The sequence below is a fragment of the Aquarana catesbeiana genome, linkage group LG05, assembly GCF_042186555.1.
Source record: "Aquarana catesbeiana isolate 2022-GZ linkage group LG05, ASM4218655v1, whole genome shotgun sequence".
In the NCBI taxonomy this organism is placed as follows: Eukaryota; Metazoa; Chordata; class Amphibia; order Anura; family Ranidae; genus Aquarana; species Aquarana catesbeiana.
Genome location: NC_133328.1, coordinates 467,338,110 through 467,363,258, shown reverse-complemented (window position 1 = coordinate 467,363,258; position 25,149 = coordinate 467,338,110). Strand labels below are relative to the sequence as shown.

The window sequence follows — 25,149 nt, the reverse complement described above, 5'->3', positions numbered from 1 at the left end:
GGGATTGCTCCCAAAGAGTCATAGTTAAAGTCACGTAGCCGGGCACAAAATCATGCCTATCGCTGCAAATTTGGAGCTAAAATTAATTCTCAAATATGAAGGAATTACGTTCAAAAAAACGGGTACTGTCTTGAATGAATAGGACCTGGGTGTGATGCAACTCTGAGTTGGTAGCTAAAAATATTCTAATGCCCTTCATCTCATCTCATGAGGAATGGAGGTGTATAGCGAATTCACATCCAAAAACAACCAGATGTATCTAATCTTCCAAGGGTAATATTTCAAAGTCTCTGACAAGTGCAGTGAATCTCTAATATAAGATGGGTAGAGACTGTACAAACCGTTGTAAAAAGTGATCTATATATTGGAAAGGCCCATTGGTGAGGCTATGATTGACCTCACCTCATTTGAGTCCTTATGGACTTTAGTAATGTGATAAAAACAAGGCATTCCTATTATTTCTCTATACAGAAAAGCAAATTCACCCTAATTGATAATCCCATCATTTATAGCTTTATCCGCAAGGTATATCTACCAATTTGTATTCCCTAATATATCCTAAGGCAATTTTAGATATGTAGATTTATCAGACAGGAGACATTGTGCCTCCGTATTATATGCAGATTTATCTTGGAAGATAGTACTTCCTCCTTTTATCCTTTGTCCTGTTTTATGATATATTCTGTTTTTGTTGTCAAGGCCTTTAAAGCTTTGTTTCCCAAGGCGTCTTTCAGTACAGCACCTGAGAGATAGTGACTCCTCCCACCGGACCATAAGAAAACACCTTCTTCCTCCAGACTTTAAAGGGAGGCACCTCCCTACCATACCTCAGTTTTTGTGTTTCCTCCGGCCCGGAGGGAACATCTTTTGGGAGGGGAGTCAATGTCTCTCGATTGCTCCTGAGAGACGGGGCTTCCTTCTCTCTCTTTTTTTCCACAAAAGACCCGCTGTCCTCCCGGCCTACCCAAGCATCAGCAGCGGTAGCAAACGGGCTCCTCTTCCCCTCCTAGTGCTCGGTGAGAGCCGAAGATCCGTGGCCCGCACGGTCATAGGAAGCGGCGGTGCGCCGCTGCCATTTTGGCCGGCGGTCGTGCCGGAAATGACAAAGCGGGTCACTGGGTCAGCGAAAACGTCATATCCGGTGTGGACGCAAGAGGGAGGACAGGAGCTGGCGCCTATTTCCGCTTCCGGTCCAGTGCAGATGCACTATGGGAGTCTGCAGCGGTGGGGACAAGCACAGGTTCCAGCAAAGCTCAGGTAGGAGCAACAGTTAAAGTCTGCTTTTCTTCCTTTACCTGGTGTTTGGTCTATTCCTTTTTTCTCTACCCCCTAGTGGCAAGGGGCCTGTCTGGGCACTAGAGGCTGACTGGTTTCTTCTTAGTGCACCTGTGGGTGCTTCTTGTGAAGCTGAGTCTGGGTCTCACTAAAAGGTCCCCTGGTTTTTTTCCCTTTTTGTTTTTTCTCTCACAGGCTAAAAGCTCTGACCCAAAAAAAGAGATGTCCTTCTTTCAGGGCCAAAATGGGAGAGAATTGGAAAAAAGCCCTGTGCAGTGCTTGCATCACTTCTTTAGTCAGGGAGGAATCAGCGTTGGTTTGTGATGACCTGGTTGCCTCCATAAAGAAGGAATTATATGCCACGATTCAAACTTTTCGTGACTCTTTAGTTAATCCAGCTGCTAGTCAGTCATCCACTTCTGAGGCTTCCCAGGGTTCCCTTTCTATCCTGGTGGTGGAAGCTTTACCTGAGGACTCCTCAGCCAGGGAAGAGCAGTCCCCTGTTCCTTCCGTTAAAGATTCGGAAGAGGAGGCTGAGGTGGCCCCTTCTAAATTTCTAAGCTATCCCTAGAGGAGGTAGACGGGCTCCTTAAAGCTATTCATGTTACGCTTGGCTTAAGTGAGGAAAAGAAGGAATTATCTCTTCATGACCGCATGTATGCAGGGTTAAATGAACCTAAGGGGCGAACATTTCCGGTCCATTCGGTCATTTCTGATGCCATTGCTAAGGAATGGCAAGATCCAGAGAGAAAACCCTTTTTTTCCAAAGCCCACAAAAGGCGCTTCCCTTTTGAGGAGGACCCTTCTGCGGTGTGGAATAAGGTGCACGGGTTGGATGCTGCATTTTCCAAGTCTCAAGATCCCACAGACCTGTCTTTTGAAGACATGGGGGTTCCAATGGACAAACGCATGGATCTTTTGCTCAAGAGATCATGGCAATCAATCATGAGCAATTTAAAACCAGCAATGGCCACAACATGTGTAGCCAGGAATCTGGAATGCTGGGTGAACCAACTTAGATCACATATAGTGGCAGATTCCCCCAAGCAGGAGATCTTAGATTCCTTTCCTACCTTGATATCTGCAGTTGCTTATATTGCGGATGCTTCGGCTGAAGCAATGAAAATGTCAGCTACGTCTGCAGTGTTGACAAATGCTGCAAGAAGAGCTTTATGGCTAAAAACCTGGCCAGGTGATACAGCTTCAAAGAGTAAGCTTTGTGGTATTCCTTTTTCAGGTGACCTTCTTTTTGGCTCTGATCTAGATAATATCCTGGACAGAACTGCAGATAAAAAGAAGTCCTTCCCGACCTCACAAAGCTCAAGAGCAGGACAGTAAATTTCAAGGGAGGAGGAAGAATTGGTCCGCACAAAAAGCGAAGGGTAAAGACGGAATTCTCTTCCGTCCTCCTTCACAGGCTGAGAAATCGCAATGACTCGTCCCTGCGGGTTGGCGGAAGATTACGAGAGTTTCTTCCGCAGTGGTCAGGGATAACTTCATATCAGTTTATTCTGGCCACTCTCTCGCAGGGCTATACTCTCGAGTTTTCCAGAAGCCCCCCAAGAAGGTTTCTGATAAGATACCCCTCGAGATCCAATTAGGGCCCTGGCCATGAAGTCCTCTCTCGAGGAACTGATGCAGCAGGGTGTAGTAATTCCAGTGCCACCAAAAGAACGGCAGGAGGGGTTCTATTCTCATGTCTTCCTGGTAAAAAATCCAACAGGAAGATTTTGATTAATTCTCAATCTAAAGCCACTAAACGTAGCCATCAAATACAGAAAGTTCAAGATGGACTCAATTTTCACTGTCAGAAATCTACTGACTCCAGGTTGCTTCATGGCGTCAGTGGATTTAAAAGATGCATACCTGCATATTCCAATCTCGTCCCAGTCCCAAAGGTATCTTAGGTTGGCGGTAAGGATGGAAGGCGGAATTCAGCATCTACAATTCAGAGCCTTACCCTTCGGGCTATCATCCGCACCCCGAATTCTCACCAAGGTGATGGCAGAGGCCCTAGCTCTGCTTCGTCTTCAGGGAATCGCAGTAATTCCTTATTTAGACGATCTGCTATTTTTCGCCCCCTCAAGAGAGGAATTGCAGAGCAATTTATGCAGAGCATGCAGCCATCTGGACTCTCTTGGATGGATTCTAAATATCCAAAAAATTTTCCCTGGACCCATCTCAGGAGATTCGGTTTCTAGGGTATATAATAAATTCTGTAGATCAAAAGATATTTCTTCCTTCAGAGAAGAAGGAAAAAATCCAGGATACAGTGTCTTTACTGCAGACCAACCAGCAGCTGACGGTAAGGCGGGTCATGTCAGCTCTGGGTGTTCTGACTTCGTCAATGCCGGCTGTTCAATGGGCAAGACTACACTTCAGACATCTGCAGGCCTTTCTTCTGAGATCTTGGGACCACAATTTGGAATCCCTAGAATCAGAGGTAAAGATTCCAACCCAAGTGAATAGGTCACTATGGTGGTTGAAGAGGCAGGATATCCTATCGCAGGGGTTAGTCTGGGCTTTTCCGATCGAAAAAAGGTTGACAACCGATGCCAGTTCCTGGGGATGGGGGGCCCACCTAGGAAAGGGTTTCACTCAAGGAAACTGGTCAAGGAAAGAGGCAACAAAGTCCTCAAACTGGAGAGAGCTCAAGGCGATTGACTTGGCTCTGAAGTAATTTGCTCAGGGTCTTCAGTCTCGGCATGTTCAAATACTAACAGACAATGCCACGGCCGTGGATTGTATAAACAGGCAGGGAGGTACAAGGAGCAAATTGCTGCTAGTTCTAGCCATGGACATTCTTCGGTGGGCAGAAGGACAGTTGCTGTCTCTATCAGCAGTCCACCTAAAGGGGTCTCTGAACAGGGTGGCGGATTTCCTGAGCAGGAACCCCATTCAGGAAGCAGAATGGTCTCTGAACCCAGAAGTTTTCGCTATGATTGGCGAAAAATGGGGGCTGCCAGAGGTGGACCTGTTCGCCTCAAAGGAGAATGCCCTGGTTCCGCAATTTTTTTCCCTAAACAATCATGACGGGTCACTAGGGACAGATGCTTTGGCGTATCCATGGAAATTCCATCTTTGCTACGCTTTCCCCCCTTTCCAGTTAATTCCCTTAATATTAAGGAAAATTCAGAAGGAAATGGTACCAGTCATCCTAATCACGCCCTTTTGGCCAAAAAGGGCCTGGTTTTCAACCGTTCTGAGAATGGCTGTCAGGCCTTATTAGTATCTGCCCCTCAGGCACGATTTACTATTACAAGGTCCCGTAAATCATCCAGAGGTAGCCACTTTGGCGCTCACAGCCTGGTATCTGAAGAGCAGCTCCTAAAAAGCAAGGGTTTTTCCAACCAGTTGATTTCAACACTATTATCAAGTAGGAAAAAGGTGACTAGGGACATTTATTCTAAGGTCTGGAAGGTTTATGACACATGGTGTAATTCATCTACCCAGGAAGTCTTGTTTCCATTCTAGAGTTTTTACAGGTTGGAGCTGACAAGGGGCTAGCAGTTAGTACCTTGAAGGTGCAGGTTGCTGCGCTAGCAGTGTTCTTGGAAAAATCTGTGGCCTCGAATCCGTTGGTAACCAGATTCTTTAGATCTCTTACGAGATCCAGCCCAGCACCGCTTACGTTTTTTCCTAAATGGGATCTGTCGATAGTCCTTCAGTCTCTAACAAAGAGTCCCTTTGAACCTTTGGAGGAAGCGCCACTCGGATATCTCACTTTTAAGTCTGTGTTTCTGATTACCATGGTCTCTGCACGCAGGATCAGTGAGCTTAACGCTTTATCGATGAAGGAACCCTATTTGTCTATCTTTCCAGATAGGGTTATACTTAGGACAGACCAGAAATTCTTACCAAAGGTAGCTTCAGTACAGAATCCTGTTCAGGACATTGTACTTCCAACCTTCTGCCCTAACCCAGCAGGGGAGAAGGAGTCTTGTTTCCACATGTTGGATGTCAGAAGGACTTTGTTATGTTACTTGGAAAGAACAAAGCTCTTTAGACGTTCAGATTCACTGTTTGTGCTATTTTCGGGCAACAGGAAAGGTTGCCAGGCTTCTAAGGTTTCTTTAGCAAGGAGGCTGAAACCATTTCAGAGGCTTATTCGCATGCGGGTGTGTCTCCACCAGCAGGAATTTGTGCACACTCAACAAGAGCACTAGCGGCCGCTTGGGCAGAGAGAGCTGGTGCCACCCCTGAACAAATATGCAAGGCGGCAACATGGTCAAGTTTTCACACATTCGTGAAACATTACAGGCTGGACCTCGCATCTGCTAATGATCAGGCATTTGGCAGAAAGGTCCTGCAAGCTGTTGTCCCGCCCTAAGGGGGTAAGTCTGTTATCCTCTCAGGTGCTGTCCTGAAAGACGCCTTGGGAAAAACCAAGTTAGACTTACCGGTAACTTGTTTTCCAGAAGTCTTTCAGGACAGCAACATCCTGCCCTATTTGTAATTAATATACTATGCTGTGACTTACGTATGTGTTCCAGCCGGGGCCGGAGGTTTTTCTCTACTACAACTGAGGTATGGTAGGGAGGTGCCTCCCTTTAAAGTCTGGAGGAAGAAGGTGTTTCCTATGGTCCGGTGGGAGGAGTCACTATCTCTCAGGTGCTGTCCTGAAAGACTTCTGGAAAACAGGTTACTGGTAAGTCTAACTTGGTTTTTTGTTACTCAAATTAAATGTCTTGTAATGAACAGATGCGTTTGGAGTTTCACGTAATGTTAATAATTGTGAATAAGTGATTTCCCCATTCTTTTTTACAGGGACTGATAAGTGTTCATTTTGGTTGCTTTAATTGCCTATTACACAGGGTTTGTTGTAAGCCCTGTTTTGTGTAATAATCTCACACATTCACCAATCTTTTTTCTGTTTCAGATAACTGGCCAATCTCAACAGATAAAAACAGATAAAGAAGGTCGCATGAATATGGGACTCCTTGCGTTTTGTGGACCAAAGTAAGCTGTTTGATTTGAAGGGAAAATAAAAGAAAAATGCTTTTGTTTTTTTGAATTGTCACTTAAAATGTATTTTCTGTGTGTGTATACATACATAGTAGTGTGCAAAAGTTTTAGGCAGGTCTGTAAATTAAGAATGCTTTCCGAAATGCAAGTGTTCCCGACATCTTGGAGAACTAGCCACAGATCTCCTGTGGATGGATGTAGGCTGCCTCAAATCCTTCTGTCACTTCATGTAATCCCAGACAGGCTGATGTTTAAATCAGGGCTCTGTGAGGACCAAACCATCACTTCCAGGACTCCTGTTCTTCTTTACCTTGAAGAATGTTCTTAATAACATTGCATGTTTGTTTGGGGTTGTTGTCCTGCTGCATAATAAATATGGGGCCATTCACATGCATCCCTGATGATATGACATGATGGATAAGTATTTGTCTGTATTTCTCAGCATTGAGGACATCATTGATCCTGACCAAATCTCCAACTTCATTTGCAAAAAATGCAACCCCATACCAGCAAGGAACCTCCACCATGCTTTACTGGTGCCTGTATTATTGTACTTCTGTCCAGCCCTTTGGTGAACAAATTGCCTCCTGCTCCAGTCGAATATTTAAAATTTTGACTAATCAGCTATGTTTTCATGTCTCTTACTCGTGTTTCCATCCCACATTCCTTGTGTCTTTCATCTGCTGCGTTAGGTTTCCTTGGCTGACCGCTGCATCTACGGTCCTCAACGTTGCCTGATTATTGGTGTCCTCAATGCTAAGAAATAAAGGGAGGTACTTGCCCATCATGCCATACCACCAGGGAGACATGTGATTGGCCCCAAATTTATTCTGCAGCAGCACAATGACCCCAAAAATACAGCCAATGTCATTAGGAACTATCTTCAGTGTAAAGAACAAAGAGTCCTGGAAGAGATGATTTGCCCCCCACAGAGTCTGATCTCAACATACCGTTTGTCTGGGATTGCATGAAGAGACCGAGGAATTTGAGGCAGCCTACATCCAACGAGGATCCGTGGTTAGTTCTCCAAGATGTTTGGAACAATCTACCTGCCGAGTTCCTTTGAAAACTGTGTGCTCAAGCACTGCGTGTACCTAGAAGAATTGATGCTGGTTTGAAGCCAAAGCATAGTCTCACCAAATATTGATTAGATTTAGATTTTACTTCTGCTCGCTCATTTTGCATTTTGTAAATTGACAGAAATAAAACAATTAAAATGATATATTTTTGAAAGTATTCTTAGTTTACAGCATTTTCTTCACACCTGCCTAAATTTTTTGCGCACTACTGTATATTTGTGTGTGTGTGTATGTGTGTGTGTTTTTATATATAAAACACTATATTGTCAAAAGTATTAGGACACCTGCCTTTACACACACATGAACTTTAACGTGATTGTAAAGTCTTTATATATAAACATGTTCTACTTACCTGCCCTTTGCACAGAGCAGCCCAGATCCTCCTCTCCCATGGTCCCTCTTCTGTGCTCCTGGCCCCTCCCTCCTGTCGAGTGCTCCCACAGCAAGCAGCTTGCTATGGGGCACCCGAGCCGAATCACAGCTCCCTGTGTCCATTCAGACACAAAGCTGAGGCCCGGCACTGCCGCCTCTCTCTCCTACTTGGCTGACTGACTCTGACAGCAGCAGGAGCCAATGGCTGTGTCTCAGCCAATCAGGAGGGAGAGTCTTGAACGACCGAGACGCTAGTGGACAGAGATAGGCTCAGGTGAGTATTAGGGGAGCTGAGGGGTGGGGGCCGCTGCACACAGAAGGCTTTTTATATTACTGCATAGAATGCATTAAGATAAAAAAACCTTCTGAATTTACAACCCCTTTAAGGGCATCCCAGTCTTAGTTCATAGGGTTCAATATTGAGTTGGCCCACCCTTTGCAGCTATAACCGCTTCAACTCCTCTGTGAAGGGCTGTCCACAAGGTTTAGGAGTGTGTGTGTGTGTGTGTGTGTATATGTATATATATATGTATATGTGTATATATATATATATATATATATATATATATATATATATATATATACAGTGCCTTGAAAAAGTATTCATGCCCCTTGTGTAAAAATATATTTTATGTGATAGACCAACACAAAATGGCACATAATTATGAAGTGGAAGGAATATAATAATTGGTTTTCCAAATTTTTACAAATATCTGAAAAGTGTGGCATTCATTTGTATTCAGTCCCTCTGAATAAATACTTTGTAGAACCACCTTTCGCTGCAATTACAGCTGCAAGTCCTTTTGGGGATGTCTCTACCAGCTTTGCAAAGATTGCCTTGTATTTGCCCTATATCTTCCCATCAACTCTGATCAGTTTCCCTGTCCCTGCTGAAAAGCATCCCCACATCATGATGCTGCCACCACTGTTTCACTGTGGGGATGATATGTTCAGGGTGATGTGCAGTGTTATTTTTCCGCCACACATAGCATTTTGCTTTTAGGCCAGAAAGTTCAATTTTGGTCTCATCTGACCAGAGCACCTTCTTCCACATGTTTGCTGTGTCCCCCACATGGTTTCTTGCAAACTGCAAACAGGCCTCTTATGGCTTTCTTTCAACAATGGCTTTCTTCTTGTCACGCTTCCATAAAGACCAGATTTGTGGAGTGCACGACTAATAGTTGTCCTGTGGACAGATTCTCCCACCTGAGCTGTGGATCTCTGCAGCTCCTCCAGAGTTACAATGGGACTCTTGGCTGCTTCTCTGATTAATGCTCTCCTTGCCCGGCCCTTCAGTTTAGGTGGACGGCCATGTCTTGGTAGGTTTGCAGTTAAGCCATTCTCTTTGCATTTTTGGATGATGGATTGAACAGTGCTCCGTGAGATGTTTAAAGCTTGGGATATTTTTTTATAACCTAACCCTGCTTTAAACTTCTGGTGTGTTCCTTGGCCTTTATGATGCTGTTTGTTCACTACGGTTCTTTAACAAACCTATGGGGCTCCACAGAACAGCTGTATTTATCCTGAGATTAAATTACACGTAGGTGGACTCTATTTACTAATTGGGTGACTTCCTGAAGGCAATTGGTTCCACTAGATTTTAGTCAGGGGTATCAGAGTAAAGGGGGCTGAATACAAATGCATAATTTTCCTCCCACTTCACAATTATGTGCCACTTTGTGTTGGTCAATCACATAAAATCCCAATAAAATACATTTACGTTTTTGGTTGTAACGTGACAAAATGTGGAACATTTCAAGGGGTACGAATACTTTTATAAGGCACTGTATGTATATGTGTGTGTGTGTGTGTGTGTGTGTGTATATATATATATATAACAGTATCTCACAAAAGTGAATATTTTATTATATCTTTTCATGTGACAACACTGAAGAAATTACACTTTGCTACAATGTAAAGTAGTGAGTATACAGCTTGTATAACAGTGTAAATTTGCTGTCCCCTCAAAATAACGCAACACACAGCCATTAATGTCTAAACCGCTGGCAACAAAAGTGAGTACACCCCTAAGTGAAAATGTCCAAATTGGGCCCAATTAGCCATTTTCCCTCCCCGTGTCATGTGACTCGTTAGTGTTACAAGGTCTCAGGTGTGAATGGAGAGCAGGTGTGTTAAATTTGGTGTTATCGCTCTCACTCTCACATACTGGTCACTGGCAGTTCAACATGACACCTCATGGCTAAGAACTGAGGATCTGAAAAAAAAGAATTGTTGTTCTACATAAAGCTGGCCTAGGCTATAAGAAGATTGCCAAGACCCTGAAAATGAGCTGCAGCACGGTGGCCAAGACCATACAGCGGTTTAACAGGACAGGTCCCACTCAGAACAGGCCTCGCCATGGTCAACCAAAGAAGTTGAGTGCACGTTCTCAGCGTCATATCCAGAGGTTGTCTTTTGGAAATAGACGTATGCATGCTGCCAGCATTGCTGCAGAGGTTGAAGGGGTGAGGGGGTCAGCCTGTCAGTGCTCAGACCATAGACCACACACTGCATCAAATTGGTCTACATGGCTGTCATCCCAGAAGGAAGCCTCTTCTAAAGAGGATGCACAAGAAAGCCTGCAAACCGTTTGCTGAAGACAAGCAGACTAAGGACATGGATTACTGGAACCATGTCCTGTGGTCTGATGAGACCAAGATAAACTTATTTGGTTCAGATGGTGTCAAGTCAAGCGTGTGTAGCGGCAACCAGGTAAGGAGTACTAAGACAAGTGTGTCTTGCCTACAGTCAAGCATGGTGGTGAGAGTGTTATGGTCTGGGGCTGGATGAGTGCTGCCAGCACTGGGGAGCCACAGTTCATTGAGGGAACCATGAATGCCAACATGTACTGTCTGTGACATACTGAAGCAGAGCATGATCCCCTCCCTTCGGAGACTGGGCCGCAGCGCAGTATTCCAACATAACGATCCCAAACACACCGCCAAGATGACCACTGCCTTGCTAAAGAAGCTGAGGGTAAAGGTGATGGACTGGCTAAGCATGTCTCCAGACTTAAACCCTATTGAGCATCTGTGGGGCATCCTCAAACAGAAGGTGGAGGAGCACTGAATTCCATGCCCAAGAGGGTTAAGGCAGTGCTGGAAAATAATTGTGGCCACACAAAAGATTGACACTTTGGGCCCAATTTGGACATTTTCACTTAGGGATGTACTCACTTTTGTTGCCAGCTGTTTAGACATTAATGGCTGTGTGTTATTTTGAGGGGACAGCAAATTTACACTGTTATACAAGCCGTACACTCACTACTTTACATTGTAGCAAAGTGTCATTTTGTTCACTGTTGTCACATAAAAAGATAGAATAAAATGTTTACAAAAATGTGAAGTGAACTGACTTTTGTGATATACTGTGTATATATATATATATATATATATATATATATATATATATATATATATATAAACCAGGTGTGTCTAAAAAGTTTGAATGGTCCAATATCTGAACGGCAACATGGACCAGGTGCGCGTGCATGCACATGGCTAAAGAAAGACACGTCCCAGCGTGGAGTACGCGTGACCATCAGGGTAAACCCGCTGCAGGCAGTCGAGCGTAGTCCGTGTGAGAGGTAGGGTCACAGTGGAATGGAGCAACAAGTGAACATAAAGTTCTGCAACAAATTGGCAAAAACTGAGACGCATGAAATGTTGGTGCAAGTGTACGGGCCATAAGCAGAAAATGTGTTTTACAACTGGTTCAAATGCTTTTGCGACGGGAAGAAAACAACTGAGTATGAACCACATTCGGGTCAGCCATCGACAAGCAGAATCCCAGACCTGATAGCGTGAGTGCGACAAATGCTGGCACAAGATCGGCAACTGACTCTATGATTAATGGCAGAGGACTTGGACATTAGCAAGGACACAGCTGAGGCTCTGAGCTGACAGACTATTGTGTCTGGTGTCAGCTCTGTACAACTGTAGTGAGTAAAAGCATCTTAAATTTAAATATATAGGATTTTTATAGCAGCTTACCTATAAAATAGTTACTATGTGGGTTAATAGGCCAACTTCAGGTGATGGACACTGGCACGCCCTAAGACAAAAAGTTCACTCCCTATATAACCCTTCCCACTGCTGGGAGTTCCTCAGTTTTGTAGCAAAGCAATACACGTGTATACCAAAGAAGGGAGGGACCTCTGTGTCCCGTGATGTACTTCAAAGAAAAGGATTTTACAGGTAAGCTGTAATAAAAATCCTATTTTCTTATCGCACATCATGGGACACAGAGCCATAGTAGTTACTATGTGCACTATGTACACTGCGCCCAAAGGCAATATCCTCAAGACGTTTTACATCTACTGGATAGAATCTGGTAAATGTATGGACTTGCAGATCTGAGTCATAGAAGCTTGATGATGCACTGCCCAAGAAGCACTAACAGTCCTGGTGGAGTGCGCTTTAATATGAAAAGGTGGAATTTTCCTCTTTAAACCATAAGCTTGAACAATCACTTGACAAATCCATTTAGAAATAGTAGATTTCGACGCTGCCTGTCCTCTTTTAGGACCGTCCGGCAACACAAACAAAATATCCGTTTTACAAATCTGAGCGGTCACTTTCAAATAGACCTTGACCGCTCTCACCACATCAAGAGAATGTAGTGACTTTTCTTTCACAGAATGAGGTTCTGGAAAAAATGAAGGCAGAACAATATCCTGGTTTAAATGAAAACCTGATACTACCTTCAGTAGGAAACTAGGATGAGGTCGCAATACAACCTTATCCTTATGAATAATCAAATATGGCTCTTTACAAGAGCAGCCAACTCTGATACTCTTCTTGTAGAAGATATGGCAACTAAGAAAATGATTTTCCTCGTCAAGAGGACCAAGGGAATATCTCGAATTGGCTCAAAATGCTATTTTGTAAAGCTGATAGGACTAAATTTAAACTCAAATATTCCGCGCTTAGGACAGTATTTTTAACCACTTGAGCCCCGGACCATTATGCTGCCTAAGGACCAGAGGTCTTTTTCCAATTTGGCACTGCGTCGCTTTAACTGCTAATTGCGCGGTCATGCAATGCTGTACCCAAACGAAATTTGCGTCCTTTTCTTCCCACAAATAGAGCTTTCTTTTGATGGTATTTGATCACCTCTGCAGTTTTTATTTTTTGCGCTATAAACGGAAAAAGACCGAAAATTTTGAAAAAAAATGATATTTTCTACTTTTTGTTATAAAAAAAATCCAATAAACTAAATTTTAGTCATACATTTAGGCCAAAATGTATTCGGCCACATGTCTTTGGTAAAAAAAATGTCAATAAGCGTATATTTATTGGTTTGCGCAAAAGTTATAGCGTCTACAAACTAGGGTACATTTTCTGTAATTTACACAGCTTTTAGTTTATGACTGCCTATGTCATTTCTTGAGGTGCTAAAATGGCAGGGCAGTACAAAACCCCCCCCAAATGACCCCATTTTGGAAAGTAGACACCCCAAGAAAATTGCTGAGAGGCATGTTGAACCCATTGAATATTTTTTTTTTTTGTCCCAAGTGATTGAATAATGACAAAAAAAAAAAAAAATTTACAAAAAGTTGTCACTAAATGATATATTGCTCACACAGGCCATGGGCCTATGTGGAATTGCACCCCAAAATACATTCAGCTGCTTCTCCTGAGTATGGGGATACCACATGTGTGGGACTTTTTGGGAGCTTACCCGCGTACGGGGCCCGAAAACCAAGCACCGCCTTCAGGATTTCTAAGGGTGTAAATTTTTGATTTCACTCTTCACTGCCTATCACAGTTTCGGAGGCCATGGAATGCCCAGGTGGCACAAACCCCCCCCAAATGACCCCATTTTGGAAAGTAGACACCCCAAGCTATTTGCTGAGAGGCATATTGAGTCCATGGAATATTTTATATTTTGACACAAGTTGCGGGAAAGTGACACTTTTTTTTTTTTTTTTTTGCACAAAGTTGTCACTAAATGATATATTGCTCACACAGGCCATGGGCATATGTGGAATTGCACCCCAAAATACATTTAGCTGCTTCTCCTGAGTATGGGGATACCACATGTGTGGGACTTTTTGGGAGCCTAGCCGCGTACGGGGCCCCGAAATCCAATCACCGCCTTCAGGATTTCTAAGGGTGAAAATTTTTGATTTCACTCTTCACTGCCTATCACAGTTTCGGAGGCCATGGAATGCCCAGGTGGCACAAAACCCCCCCAAATGACCCCATTTTGGAAAGTAGACACCCCAAGCTATTTGCTGAGAGGCATGGTGAGTATTTTGCAGCTCTCATTTGTTTTTGAAAATGAAGAAAGACAAGAAAAAACATTTTTTTTTTTTCTTTTTTCAATTTTCAAAACTTTGTGACAAAAAGTGAGGTCTGCAAAATACTCACTATACCTCTCAGCAAATAGCTTTGGGTGTCTACTTTCCAAAATGGGGTCATTTGGGGGGTTTTTGTGCCACCTGGGCTTTCCATGGCCTCCGAAACTGTGATAGGCAGTGAAGAGTGAAATAAAAAATTCACGCCCTTAGAAAGCCTGAAGGCGGTGCTTGGTTTTCGGGGTCCCGTACGCGGCTAGGCTCCCAAAAAGTCTCACACATGTGGTATCCCCGTACTCAGGAGAAGCAGCAGAATGTATTTTGGGGTGTAATTTCACATATTCCCATGGCATGTTTGAGCAATATATCATTTAGTGACAACTTTGTGCAAAAAAAAAAAAAAAATTTGTCTCTTTCCCGCAACTTGTGTCGCAATATAAAATATTCCATGGACTCGACATGACTCTCAGCAAATAGCTTGGGGTGTCTACTTTCCAAAATGGGGTCATTTGGGGGGGTTTTGAACTGTCCTGGCATTTTATGCACAACATTTAGAAGCTTATGTCACACATCACTCACTCTTCTAACCACTTGAAGACAAAGCCCTTTCTGACACTCATTGTTTACATGAAAAAGTTATTTTTTTTTTGCAAAAAAATTACTTTGAACCCCCAAACATTATATATTTTTTTAAAGCAAATGCCCTACAGATTAAAATGGTGGGTGTTTCATTTTTTTTTTCACACAGTATTTGCGCAGCGATTTTTCAAACGCATTTTTTGGGGAAAAAACACACTTTTTTAAATTTTAATGCACTAAAACACACTATATTGCCCAAATGTTTGATGAAATAAAAAAGATGATCTTAGGCCGAGTACATGGATACCAAACATGACATGCTTTAAAATTGCGCACAAACGTGCAATGGCAACAAAATAAATACATTTTTAAAAGCATTTAAAAGCCTTTACAGGTTACCACTTTAGATTTACAGAGGAGGTCTACTGCAAAAATTACTGCCCTCGATCTGACCTTCGCGGCGATGCCTCACATGCATGGTGCATTTGCTGTTTACGTTTGACGACAGACCGCCGCTTGCGTTCGCCTTAGCGCGAGAGCAGGGGGCGACAGGGGTGCTTTTTTTTTTTTTCTTTATTATTTTTTTTCTTTTTTATCTTATTTTTAAACTGTTCCTTTCATTTTTTTTTTTTTTTTTTTTTTTTTATCATTTTTATTGTTATCTCGGGGAATGTAAATATCCCCTATGATAGCAATAGGTAGTGACAGGTACTCTTTTTTGAAAAAATTGGGGTCTATTAGACCCTAGATCTCTCCTCTGCCCTCAAAGCATCTGACGACACCAAGATCGGTGTGATAAAATGCTTCCCCAATTTCCCAATGGCGCTATTTACATCCGGCGAAATCTAAGTCATAAAATGCTCGTAGCTTCCGGTTTCTTAGGCCATAGAGATGTTTGGAGCGACTCTGGTCTCTGATCAGCTCTATGGTCAGCTGGCTGAATCACCGGCTGCATTCTCAGGTTCCCTGTCGAGACAGGAGAGCCAGAGAAAAACACGGAAGACGGTGGGGGCATTCCCTCCCACGGCTTGTAAAAGCAGTCTAGAGGCTAATTAGCCGCTAGGATTGCTTTTACATGAAAGCCGACCGCTGGCTGAAAAGAATGATACCAAGATGATACCTAAACCTGCAGGCATCATTCTGGTATAACCATTCAAAGTCGTGAATGGCGTACCTGAAGACAAAAAAATGGTTAACAATAAAGCACAGTAAACAGTAAAGTATAAAAAATTGCATACCTGAAAAGCAAACATGATAAAACATAATAACAATAAAACATTGCAGAATAGAATACAGTAAAAAAGAGCAGAACAATAGAGAGAGAGAATAGAGAGAGAGAGAGAACAATGAAACGACAACTATTTTTTTTTTATTTTATATATTTTTTTTTTTTTTTTTTTTACACTTTTTTTGTAACTAACTTTTATAACGGTAACCGGTTCCAGGTTCGGGTCTCTCAAAATGCGATGGCATCTTGGGAGACCCTGTGAAAGTGTGCCTAGTCTGTGCAATGCTGTACCCTACGCTAATACTCAAGTAATGAATGGTAGCGTTCAAAACATTCACCAATGCAAAGACCAGGATTGTCAGGACAGGAGGGACAATAATAGCGGGTGTCACGCCTATATCCGCGCTTGCTGCAGACACATCTTTTTTGGGGGGGGGGGGGGGGGGGTTCGTTGGGTAGGGGTACTCGGGAGGACATAAAGAAAATGCCTCTCATGCACCCGACTGCATTTGGTTGGGGATGTGAATGGGGATAGTACGGGCGCTGCAGAAGCGGTAGGTTCCCAATTAGGATTGGCGAATGCAGCAGGAAGGGCACTATGGGCACGACGGGCCTGTGTTTGTCTTCTTGGTGGCAGCGGGACACTACTTGTGCTTGCCACCTCACCAGCTTGAACTGCACTTATGGGACTCGCCACGTCACCAAGTGTTACTGCAGTGCTGGTTTGACTACGACCGGGGTGTACTAGGCCGCTGGCGCTTGCCAGTTCAATAAAAAGCTACCAAAAAAACTGTTAGCGATCGCAGGGATCAGGCCTGACTCTGCGAACGCTGCAGTTATGCGTTAAGTGTTTTGTAAGTGACAGTGATCGATCGATACTGCACTTGGGTGGGCTGGGCCGGGCGGAGGGGCAAAATGCAGGTGCTAGCAGGTATCTGGGCTGATCCCGCTAACACTGCGTTTTTGGGAACCCTAAACTGCTGGGGACGCCAGTATAGATCTGATCGGATCAGATATTGATCCGTTCAGATACTGTACCACTAAGGGAGCTGTACGGTGCGTGTGTGGGTGTTAGCGCTACTGGCGCTAACCTGACGCTGCCTGGGGCTGGTGCTTGCCAGTTCACCAAAATGCTACCAAAAAAACTGTTAGCGATCGCAGGGATCAGGCCTGACTCTGCGAACGCTGCAGTTATGCGTTTAGTGCCTTGTAAGTGACAGTGATCGATCGATACTGCACTTGGGTGGGCTGGGCGGAGGGGCAAAACGCAGGTGCTAGCAGGTATCTGGGCTGATCCCGCTAACACTGCGTTTTTGGGAACCCTAAACTGCTGGGGACGCTAGTACAGATCTGATCGGATCAGATATTGATCCGATCAGATACTATACCACTAAGGGAGGCGTATGCTGCGTGCGTGGGTGTTAGCAGTACTGGCGCTAATCTGACGCTGCCTGGGGCGACGCATATCACCGCCGGGCGATCAGGGGGCTAAACCTTTATTCGGTAATAAACGGCGGGTGCCCTGACACTATAAAAAATAAACAAACTAACCAGCGTCACCCGTAACAGTTATACGGTGATCAGTGGTGAAAGGGTTAACTAGGGGGCCATCAAGGGGTTAAAACATTTATTCGGTAGTATATGGGGATCCCTGTCGCTATAAAACGCTGACGGCGAACCTAAATATTTAGGTGCCTAATTAGCGTCACCAGCGACACTAATACAGCGATCAGAAAAATGATCGCTTAGCGACACTGGTGACAGGGGGTGATCAAGGGGTTAAAACTTTATTAGGGGGGGTTAGGGGGGTATCCTAGACCTACAGGGGGCTAATACTAACTGTCCCAACACTGTATCTGTCACAAACTGACACCAATGCAGTAATCAGAAAAAAAAAAAAAAAAACTGCTGGTGTCAGTTTGTGACGGGGGGGGGGGGGGGGGTGATTGTGGGGGGGATCGGGGTGTTTTGTGTGCCTGGCATGTTCTACTGTGTGTGTGTAGTGTTGTGCACTCACATACCTGTCTTCTCTCCTCGGGCCGGAACGGAAATTACCGAGCCGAGGAGAGATGACATCATTTCCTTTGCTGCTGTTTAGCATACAGCAGCAAAGGAATGATTCGATTGGCCGGCGGCGATCGCGAGGGGGGGGCCACGAACAGATGGCCTCCCCCTCACCTCCGATCGCCGTGGGACAAAAGACGACCGCCTCGGGCACCGGGAGGGGTCCGATCAGATCCCCCACCCGCGGAAGGCAAATCACGTATATGTACGTGATTTTACCTGTCCGTGCCACCTTGCGGACGTACATCGGCGTGAGGCGGTCGTCAAGTGGTTAAGAGAACTGCAGCCCCCCCAAAAAATGAAAAAACACCAAGGTGAAATCCAAAAGATTAAAGAACTCTCGTGGGGAATGTGGCGCTGTTCAAAAGTGAATGGAAATGAAAATAGAAATAGTACCCCAAAAAAAATTGTATATCAAAGTATAATGCTACAATATGTGAGAAATACTATAAAAAATGTGTAAATAGTAAACAAACAGTGTGTCATGTGCAAATGCCACATGTGTAAAACATCACATAATATTATAAAATCAGGTGCAAATAAATGTAGGTGAGGCTGGAGCATAAATGGTCCTAAAAGAAATACATACACCCAAAAATAGTAATATGAACATAAAAAATGTATATATATGTGCGTAATATTAGTGCTGATTTACAATGTCCCAAAGAAAAAACGCATAAAATATACCCAAAAAATGCATAATTAGGTTCAATCAGTGTAGTAAGATATTGACGTGATAGTGCTCCAAGATCAACAAAAATAAGATCCAAATGGTATAAATGTCCACACAAAAATAAAGTTCTATATATGTGAAAAAAGAAAAAATCTGTGAGAAGTGTCTCTGCTTTCAAAGTATCCCGTGTGAATTGTTGTGGTTGTTATGTGATCTCCTCCTCTGGAACCCCCACTTGTGTCCCCACTCACCGAAAGGCCCAACCCCTGCAGGGGTAATGAGCATGTGAATGTAGATCCACTGGCAGAAATCGATCGGTGTCTCCCTCAGTGATTCCACGATCTCCTTCCTGGTTGGGTCACCGCTGGTTCTCACTTCTTCCCCCAGGGAGGTGTACGCTCCCGGCTTCCCCCACGGGAGGAGGACGATATAGAACCCTCTCGTTGTTTTCCCTCCTCCGGCGCCTGTTGCACATTGAATCCCCCCCGGGTGACTGTTATGTGTGCAGACTCTGCTCCCCTCTATACGGACAAGTACACAGCTCGTCCACTTTTCAACCTCTGCTCCTCGAGGACTAAATTTAAGTCCCAAAGGTTCAGGGGTGACCTAACTGGGGGATTAATCTGCGTTACCCCCTGAAAAAAGTTACAAACCAGAGAGTGTGAAGCAAGTGAACGTTGAAAAAATACCGATAAGGCAGACACCTGGCCCTTGATAGTACTCAAGGCCAGCTTCATCTCTAATTCCATCTGTAGGAATAAACGGATCCTACCTATGACATATTTTCTGGGGGTGCCAACCCCTAGATTCACACCAGGAGACATATGCCTTCTAGACTCTATAGTATATGATTCTGGAGGCCGGCTTCCTAGCATTAACCAAAGTAGAAACTACGGAAGCTAACAGCCCACGGTCCTTTAGAATGTGGGTCTTAATAGCCAAACCGTTAAATTTAGCGTTTGTAAGGTAGGATGGCATACCGGACCTTGCGAGAGAAGGTCTGGCCACAGTGGTAGGGTCCAAGGGTCCCCTACCGCCATTTTTATGATCTCAGCAAACCAAGATCTCCTGGGCCACAAGAATCACCTCCTCCCCTTCTTGCTTGATCCTGCGAAGAAGACGCATTAGCAACAGAACAGGAGGGAACACATAGATCAGTGAAAACTGATCCCCACAGAAAGACCAAGGCATCTGTTCCGCGTGCCATCGGATCCCTTGTCCTTGACACAAAGTTGTCGATCTTGTTGTTGAACCTGGACGCAAACAGATCCACGTTTGGAACTCCCCACTTTTGACATATTGACAGAAAGATGTCGGGACAAAGGGACCATTCTCCGGGGAACAAGTGTTGGCGACTCAAGTAGTCCACCTGCCAATTCTCTATCCCTGGAATGAAAATTGCTGATAGGCAAGGAATGTTGCTTTCTGTCCAGGAAAGAATAAGATTCTCTGGGCCGCATGACTTCTCGTGCCCCCTTGGTGATTGATATAGGCCACCGCTGTGGCATTGACTACATGTACCAGCCCTAGCATTAGCCGTGAGGCCTGGAGAATAGAATCTTTCATAGCGTCTACTGTAAAGCACAACGCTTCTGATATTCCGGCCAAATCCTGGGCCTGCTGATCAGCAATAAATTTGAGTACATCTATAAACTGGTCCTTTAAGGACTGAGATATTCCGATTGCTGCCAGCACAGGTTGAACGACTGAACCCGCGAGCGAAATATAGTTTTTAAAAAGGAACTCGAACTTCTTATCCGTTGGATCTTTTAGCATATGAGCATTGTCAACTGGACAAGTCAGGTTTTTATTTACAGAGGATATAGCGGCATCAATTGCTGGAATTCCCCATTTCTTATAAAACTCTTCCTCCATAGGATAAAGTATTGAAAACTTTTTCGGAGGAATAAAATGCTTATCTGGGTGCTCCCATTCAGAATACATAAGCTTCCTTAGCCATGAATAGATAGGAAAAGAATGAACAGATTGGGGAGGCGTTAGTGAACCCAAACCAGAAGTGGGCTCATCGACTGACTGTATTACTGGCAGTAAAAATGTGGAGTGGACCAACTCATTGAAAGATTGTACCAACAACCTTTCCTGCGAACCTGATATCTCTGTATCAGATTCTTCGGAAGAGGAGACATCAGCCTCTTCCTGGTTCTTTGAAAGAAAATTGTCATCTCTTGCTCCTTGTTCCTCAGCATGAGGGTCCTGCGCAATGGACGGGAACCTGCTATGCTTAGTTCCACTCTGGGATGCAATTAAAGCATCAATTTTTTGCTCCAAGCTTAACCACTTAAGGACCAGCCTCGTTTTGGATTTTAGGTGTTTACATGTTTAAAACAGTTTTTTTTTGCTAGAAAATTACTTAGAACCCCCAAACATTATATATGGTTTTTCTTGTAACACCCTAGAGAATAAAATGGCGGTCGTTGCAATACTTTTTTTTTGCACCATATTTGCACAGTGGTCTTACAAGCGCACTTTTTTTGGAAAAAAAATCACTTTTTTTAATAAAAAAAAAAAGACAACAGTAAAGTTAGCCCAATTTTTTTTGATATTGTGAAATATAATGTTACACCAAGTAAATTGATACCCAACATGTCACGCTTGAAAATTGCGCTCGCTTGTGGAATGGCGTCAAACTTTTACCCTCAAATCTCCATGGGCGATGTTTAAAAAATTCTACAGGTTGTATATTTTGCGGTACAGAGGAGGTCTAGGGCTAGAATTATTGCTTTCGCTCTACCGGTCGCGGCGATACCTCACATGTGTGGTTTGACCACCGTTTTCATATGTGGGCGCTACTCGCGTATGCGCTCGTTTCTGCGCGCGAGCTCGTCGGGACGGGGAGTTTTTTTAAATTTTTTTTTTAATTTATTTTACATTACACTGTTTAAAAAAAAAATTGTGTCACTTTTATTCCTATTACAAGGAATGTAAACATCCCTTGTAATAGAAAAAAGCATGGCAGGACCTCTTAAATATGAGATCTGGGGTCAAAAAGACCTCAGATCTCATATTTACACTAAAGTGCAACTAAAAAAAAAAAAGTCATTTAAAAAAATGACATTGAAAATGAAATGTGCCTTTAAGAGGCGTGGACGGAAGTGACGTTTTGACGTCGCTTCCGCCCAGCAGTGTCATGGAGACGAGTGGGCGCCATCTTATCCTCACTCGTCTCCAGGCACACCACAGAGGAGGACGCAATCGCCTCCGCCGATACCGACGGCTCCGGTGAGCGGCGGAGGGCACCGGATCGCGGCGGGGGGGCCCTCTCCCGCCACTGATAAAAGTGATCTCGCGGCGAATCCACCGCAGGGACCACTTTTATCTGAAAGCCGGCCGCCGCACGAAAACAGGTATACTGGGGTTATGGCAGCTAGCTGCTGCCATAACAACGATATCCCCGTTCAAAGTTTGGATGTACATCGTCGTGCGGCGGTCGGTAAGTGGTTAAAATGGTTGAAGAAAAAAACCTTAGTAATATACACAGGGGCTGTAGTGTTAAGAGCAGCTGCAACACTTGCCCCTCCTGATGACTCACTCTGACCAGCCATATTACTCTCAGGGGAGGATGCCATCTCTACTGTGATGGATCTAGGCTTCCGTGTGATTGTTGTAGTCTTTCTTTTTTTGAGGTATTTTTCACCCCCCTTCCAACCATAGCCCGATGCACAAAGCAGAAGTACTACCAGAAGGAATGCATCCACCGCATGAGCAATAGTCCAGTACTGTCACTGCTATTAATGCTCAGCCTGATGCAGTAAATGTGTCAAAAAGGAATGCCTGTGTCATCAAACCTCTTAATACCACCTTTGCTCTTGTGTTCCTCATGCAGCATGAAACAGCACAAATAGTGCCTTTTAAAACCTCCCTTCCCGCGCTGAACGTTGGAGGACGCTGCGCTAAGCCACGGCCCCTCTATCTTTAAAACAAGCTTTTTCCCGCTCTCCTGATCCTATGGGATCCCAGGGAGGAAGGAGGAATGGGGGGGTGCTGAAACCGCCGAGTGGCGTGCCGTTCGCGCCGGTATTTTTAGTTTTTTTTTTTTTTTTTTTTTTTTTTTAATTTTTGCGCTCTTTCCCGGAGGAAGAGGGGAAGAAATAAACCGCACATGGGGGCATCTGGTGGGGAGAGGGACCCCCCCCCAACAGGCTTACCGGAGGTCTTGCTGCCGGCCGGAGGAGGAACAACTGCTGCTTCCTGGACACAACATGGCTCTCTGAGAAGCATGAGACGTAAGTGCTCAATACAGCCCCCAGTGGTGACACATAGGCATGACAACACTTACTAATTTAAAGGAGACATTCATAAGAAAATTTAAAACATTTTTTTAGAAAACTCCACTTACCTTTCCCGTCTCAGGGTTTTCTGTGGTAAACCAACAGACCCAATCTTCACCCTTCATGGTGGGTTCCGTTAAACCTTCAGGAGGTGGGAATCCTCGAGAAAACCCACTATCCTGGACCTGTAATAGCACCTCCGCCAGTAAAACTTTATGGCCTTACTACCAAAAAGTACTGGACTCCAGGGTCCAGCTCTCTAAAAAGAGAAGCGTTACAGGCAAGACCTTGTTTCTTCGGATACGAGGTCCGGGTACCATTCAATTCAGCCAAAAAGACACTTTGAATGGATCCGGTCTGCATGGCTAGCCCCAGCAAGGATTGCTCCAGTGGAGCTCAGCACAGCACATCTTCACTCGTGACCAACACCTTAGACACTGGCGAAAAAACTGAGGAACTCCCAGCAGTGGGAGGGGTTATATAGGGTGTGCACTTTTTGTCTTAGGGCGTGCCAGTGTCCATCACCTGAAGGTGGCCTATTAACCCACATAGTAACTACTATGGCTCTGTGTCCCGTGGTGTACAATAAGAAAATGTGTTATTCATTTTAGGAAGAGCAAGGGAGGGTTATAACCACTGCCAGATTTTTTCCGCAATCCCATTACAGAGATTTACCTTCACTTCCTGTCCCATATACAAACAGAAAGTGAGAGGAAATCCATGCTAAATCTTCGACAGCCCTACGTCCTTGCTGGATAAAACTGGCGTCTTTTCCAGTTTCACATGACTGCTAGCAAATAGCCTGGTATTCTGGGGATTATGCTGAGTGTTTTACTCTGGGTGAGAGCCGTGGTAGTGTTATGCCTGTCCCTGTCTTCCTGCTACAGTGGCCAGTTCTTGCTGTCAGGTGGGGGAACTGGACTGTGCATTCTTGTTGTAAGAAGCTTTTGATTTGCAGGGCCTTTGACGGGCTGTGTCACTTTGGATTGATTCTAGATGCTGCTAAACCAGAACTAAACGTACTTTTGCTCTGACTGTCCCATCCCTCGCCTGCATCTTCTGCTGTGTGCTGGTCTTTGGCCATCTTTATTGGCAGGTCCAGGTTGACATCACTCCTGCTTATGCGCTGGAGTCGGTCATTGTAGCGCACAGAGACAGGGCTGGCATTGTAAACTGAGCTGCACACACACAGCTCAGTTTATGTGCTATAGAAGACTTTGAGTAGGCAGATAGGTGCAACTTATTGCAGAAGAGTATTAATGGCGTCAAAAGCACTTTTACGTTCATGGATGGACACAGCTTCTCTTCATTCCTGATCATAGGGTTTATAGCGCCACCTGCAAGAGTAGGACACTAGGCAGAAAAACAAACTCAGCACAGCCTATTGGCAGTCCCACTCTCTGCTATATGCAAGCCAGTTAGTTGCAGGAGTAAAGACCTAGTTCCCTGCTGGAACCCGTGGTTCCATAGCTTTTGTTCTTTTTTTTCCTAGGATTTTTTCCTAAGGAGATCTTTAATCAACAGCCAGTGACTGCTTTGCTGGAAGTGGTGGCTATTTTCTTTGAGGCTTGTGACAATGGCCATTTTGGGGACCCCTAGTGCCTGCTCTGTGTTCCTTTTGTGGACGTTTTCCTCTTCCACTAGATCTCCTGGCATGCTGTTGCATGTTGCCTTCCTCCTAAATTGCAGGCAGCTCCTTGTATTTCCTTCCCTTGTGACTAGTTGTGGTGGTGATCCTATTGGGGTATGCATTCTTTCTTCTGCAGCTGCTCTCAGGGGTGGTTTGATGCTTTCCCCCTTTTGGGTGTGCTTCTCACAGTTGTGCCTTTCCTTCTCCCTGGTGGTCTTTCACATGCTGTGTCATGCCCATGTTTCCCCTCCTGACCCCTTCATGGCAGCTGCGGATTCCTCAGGGTCCTCTGTACCACTGGATGCTTTGTTGGTAAATCCAGAAACTTTTGGTGGGCAGAGCTTCAGGTACTCGACATGCACATTCCAGGCATTAAAAACTGGCAGGCGGACTGAGTCATCAGACGCAGGAACAGGGAGAGTGGGCTCGACTCCTGGAGTGTTTTGACAACTGTATCTGCGGTGGGGCACGCTTGACTTGGATCTTCTGGCATCCCGTTTCAGCAGAAAAGTACTGCGGTTTGTGGCAAGAACGAGGGACCCCCTGGCTGCTGTGATGGATGCCTTGTTGAAGCCATCCTCGCCTCTTTTATGCATTCTCTCCTCTCCAACTCCTCCATTGTCTGCTGCACATGGATAGAGGTTGAAGGGATTTCAGTCATTCTGGTGGCCTCGGATTGGTCTTGCTGACCCTG

The 25,149-nt window shown here is 44.6% G+C and overlaps 1 protein-coding gene across 1 annotated transcript in view; it reads left to right on the top strand.

The window, feature by feature from the left end:
• SMCHD1 (structural maintenance of chromosomes flexible hinge domain containing 1) overlaps window positions 1-25,149 on the top strand; it is a 622,004-nt gene that overhangs the window by 390,011 nt on the left and 206,844 nt on the right. Inside the window, exon 31 of the mRNA XM_073631430.1 lies at window positions 6,155-6,234. Within this exon, the coding sequence (XP_073487531.1) occupies window positions 6,155-6,234 (80 nt within the window). The remainder of the gene's footprint in view (window positions 1-6,154; window positions 6,235-25,149) is intronic.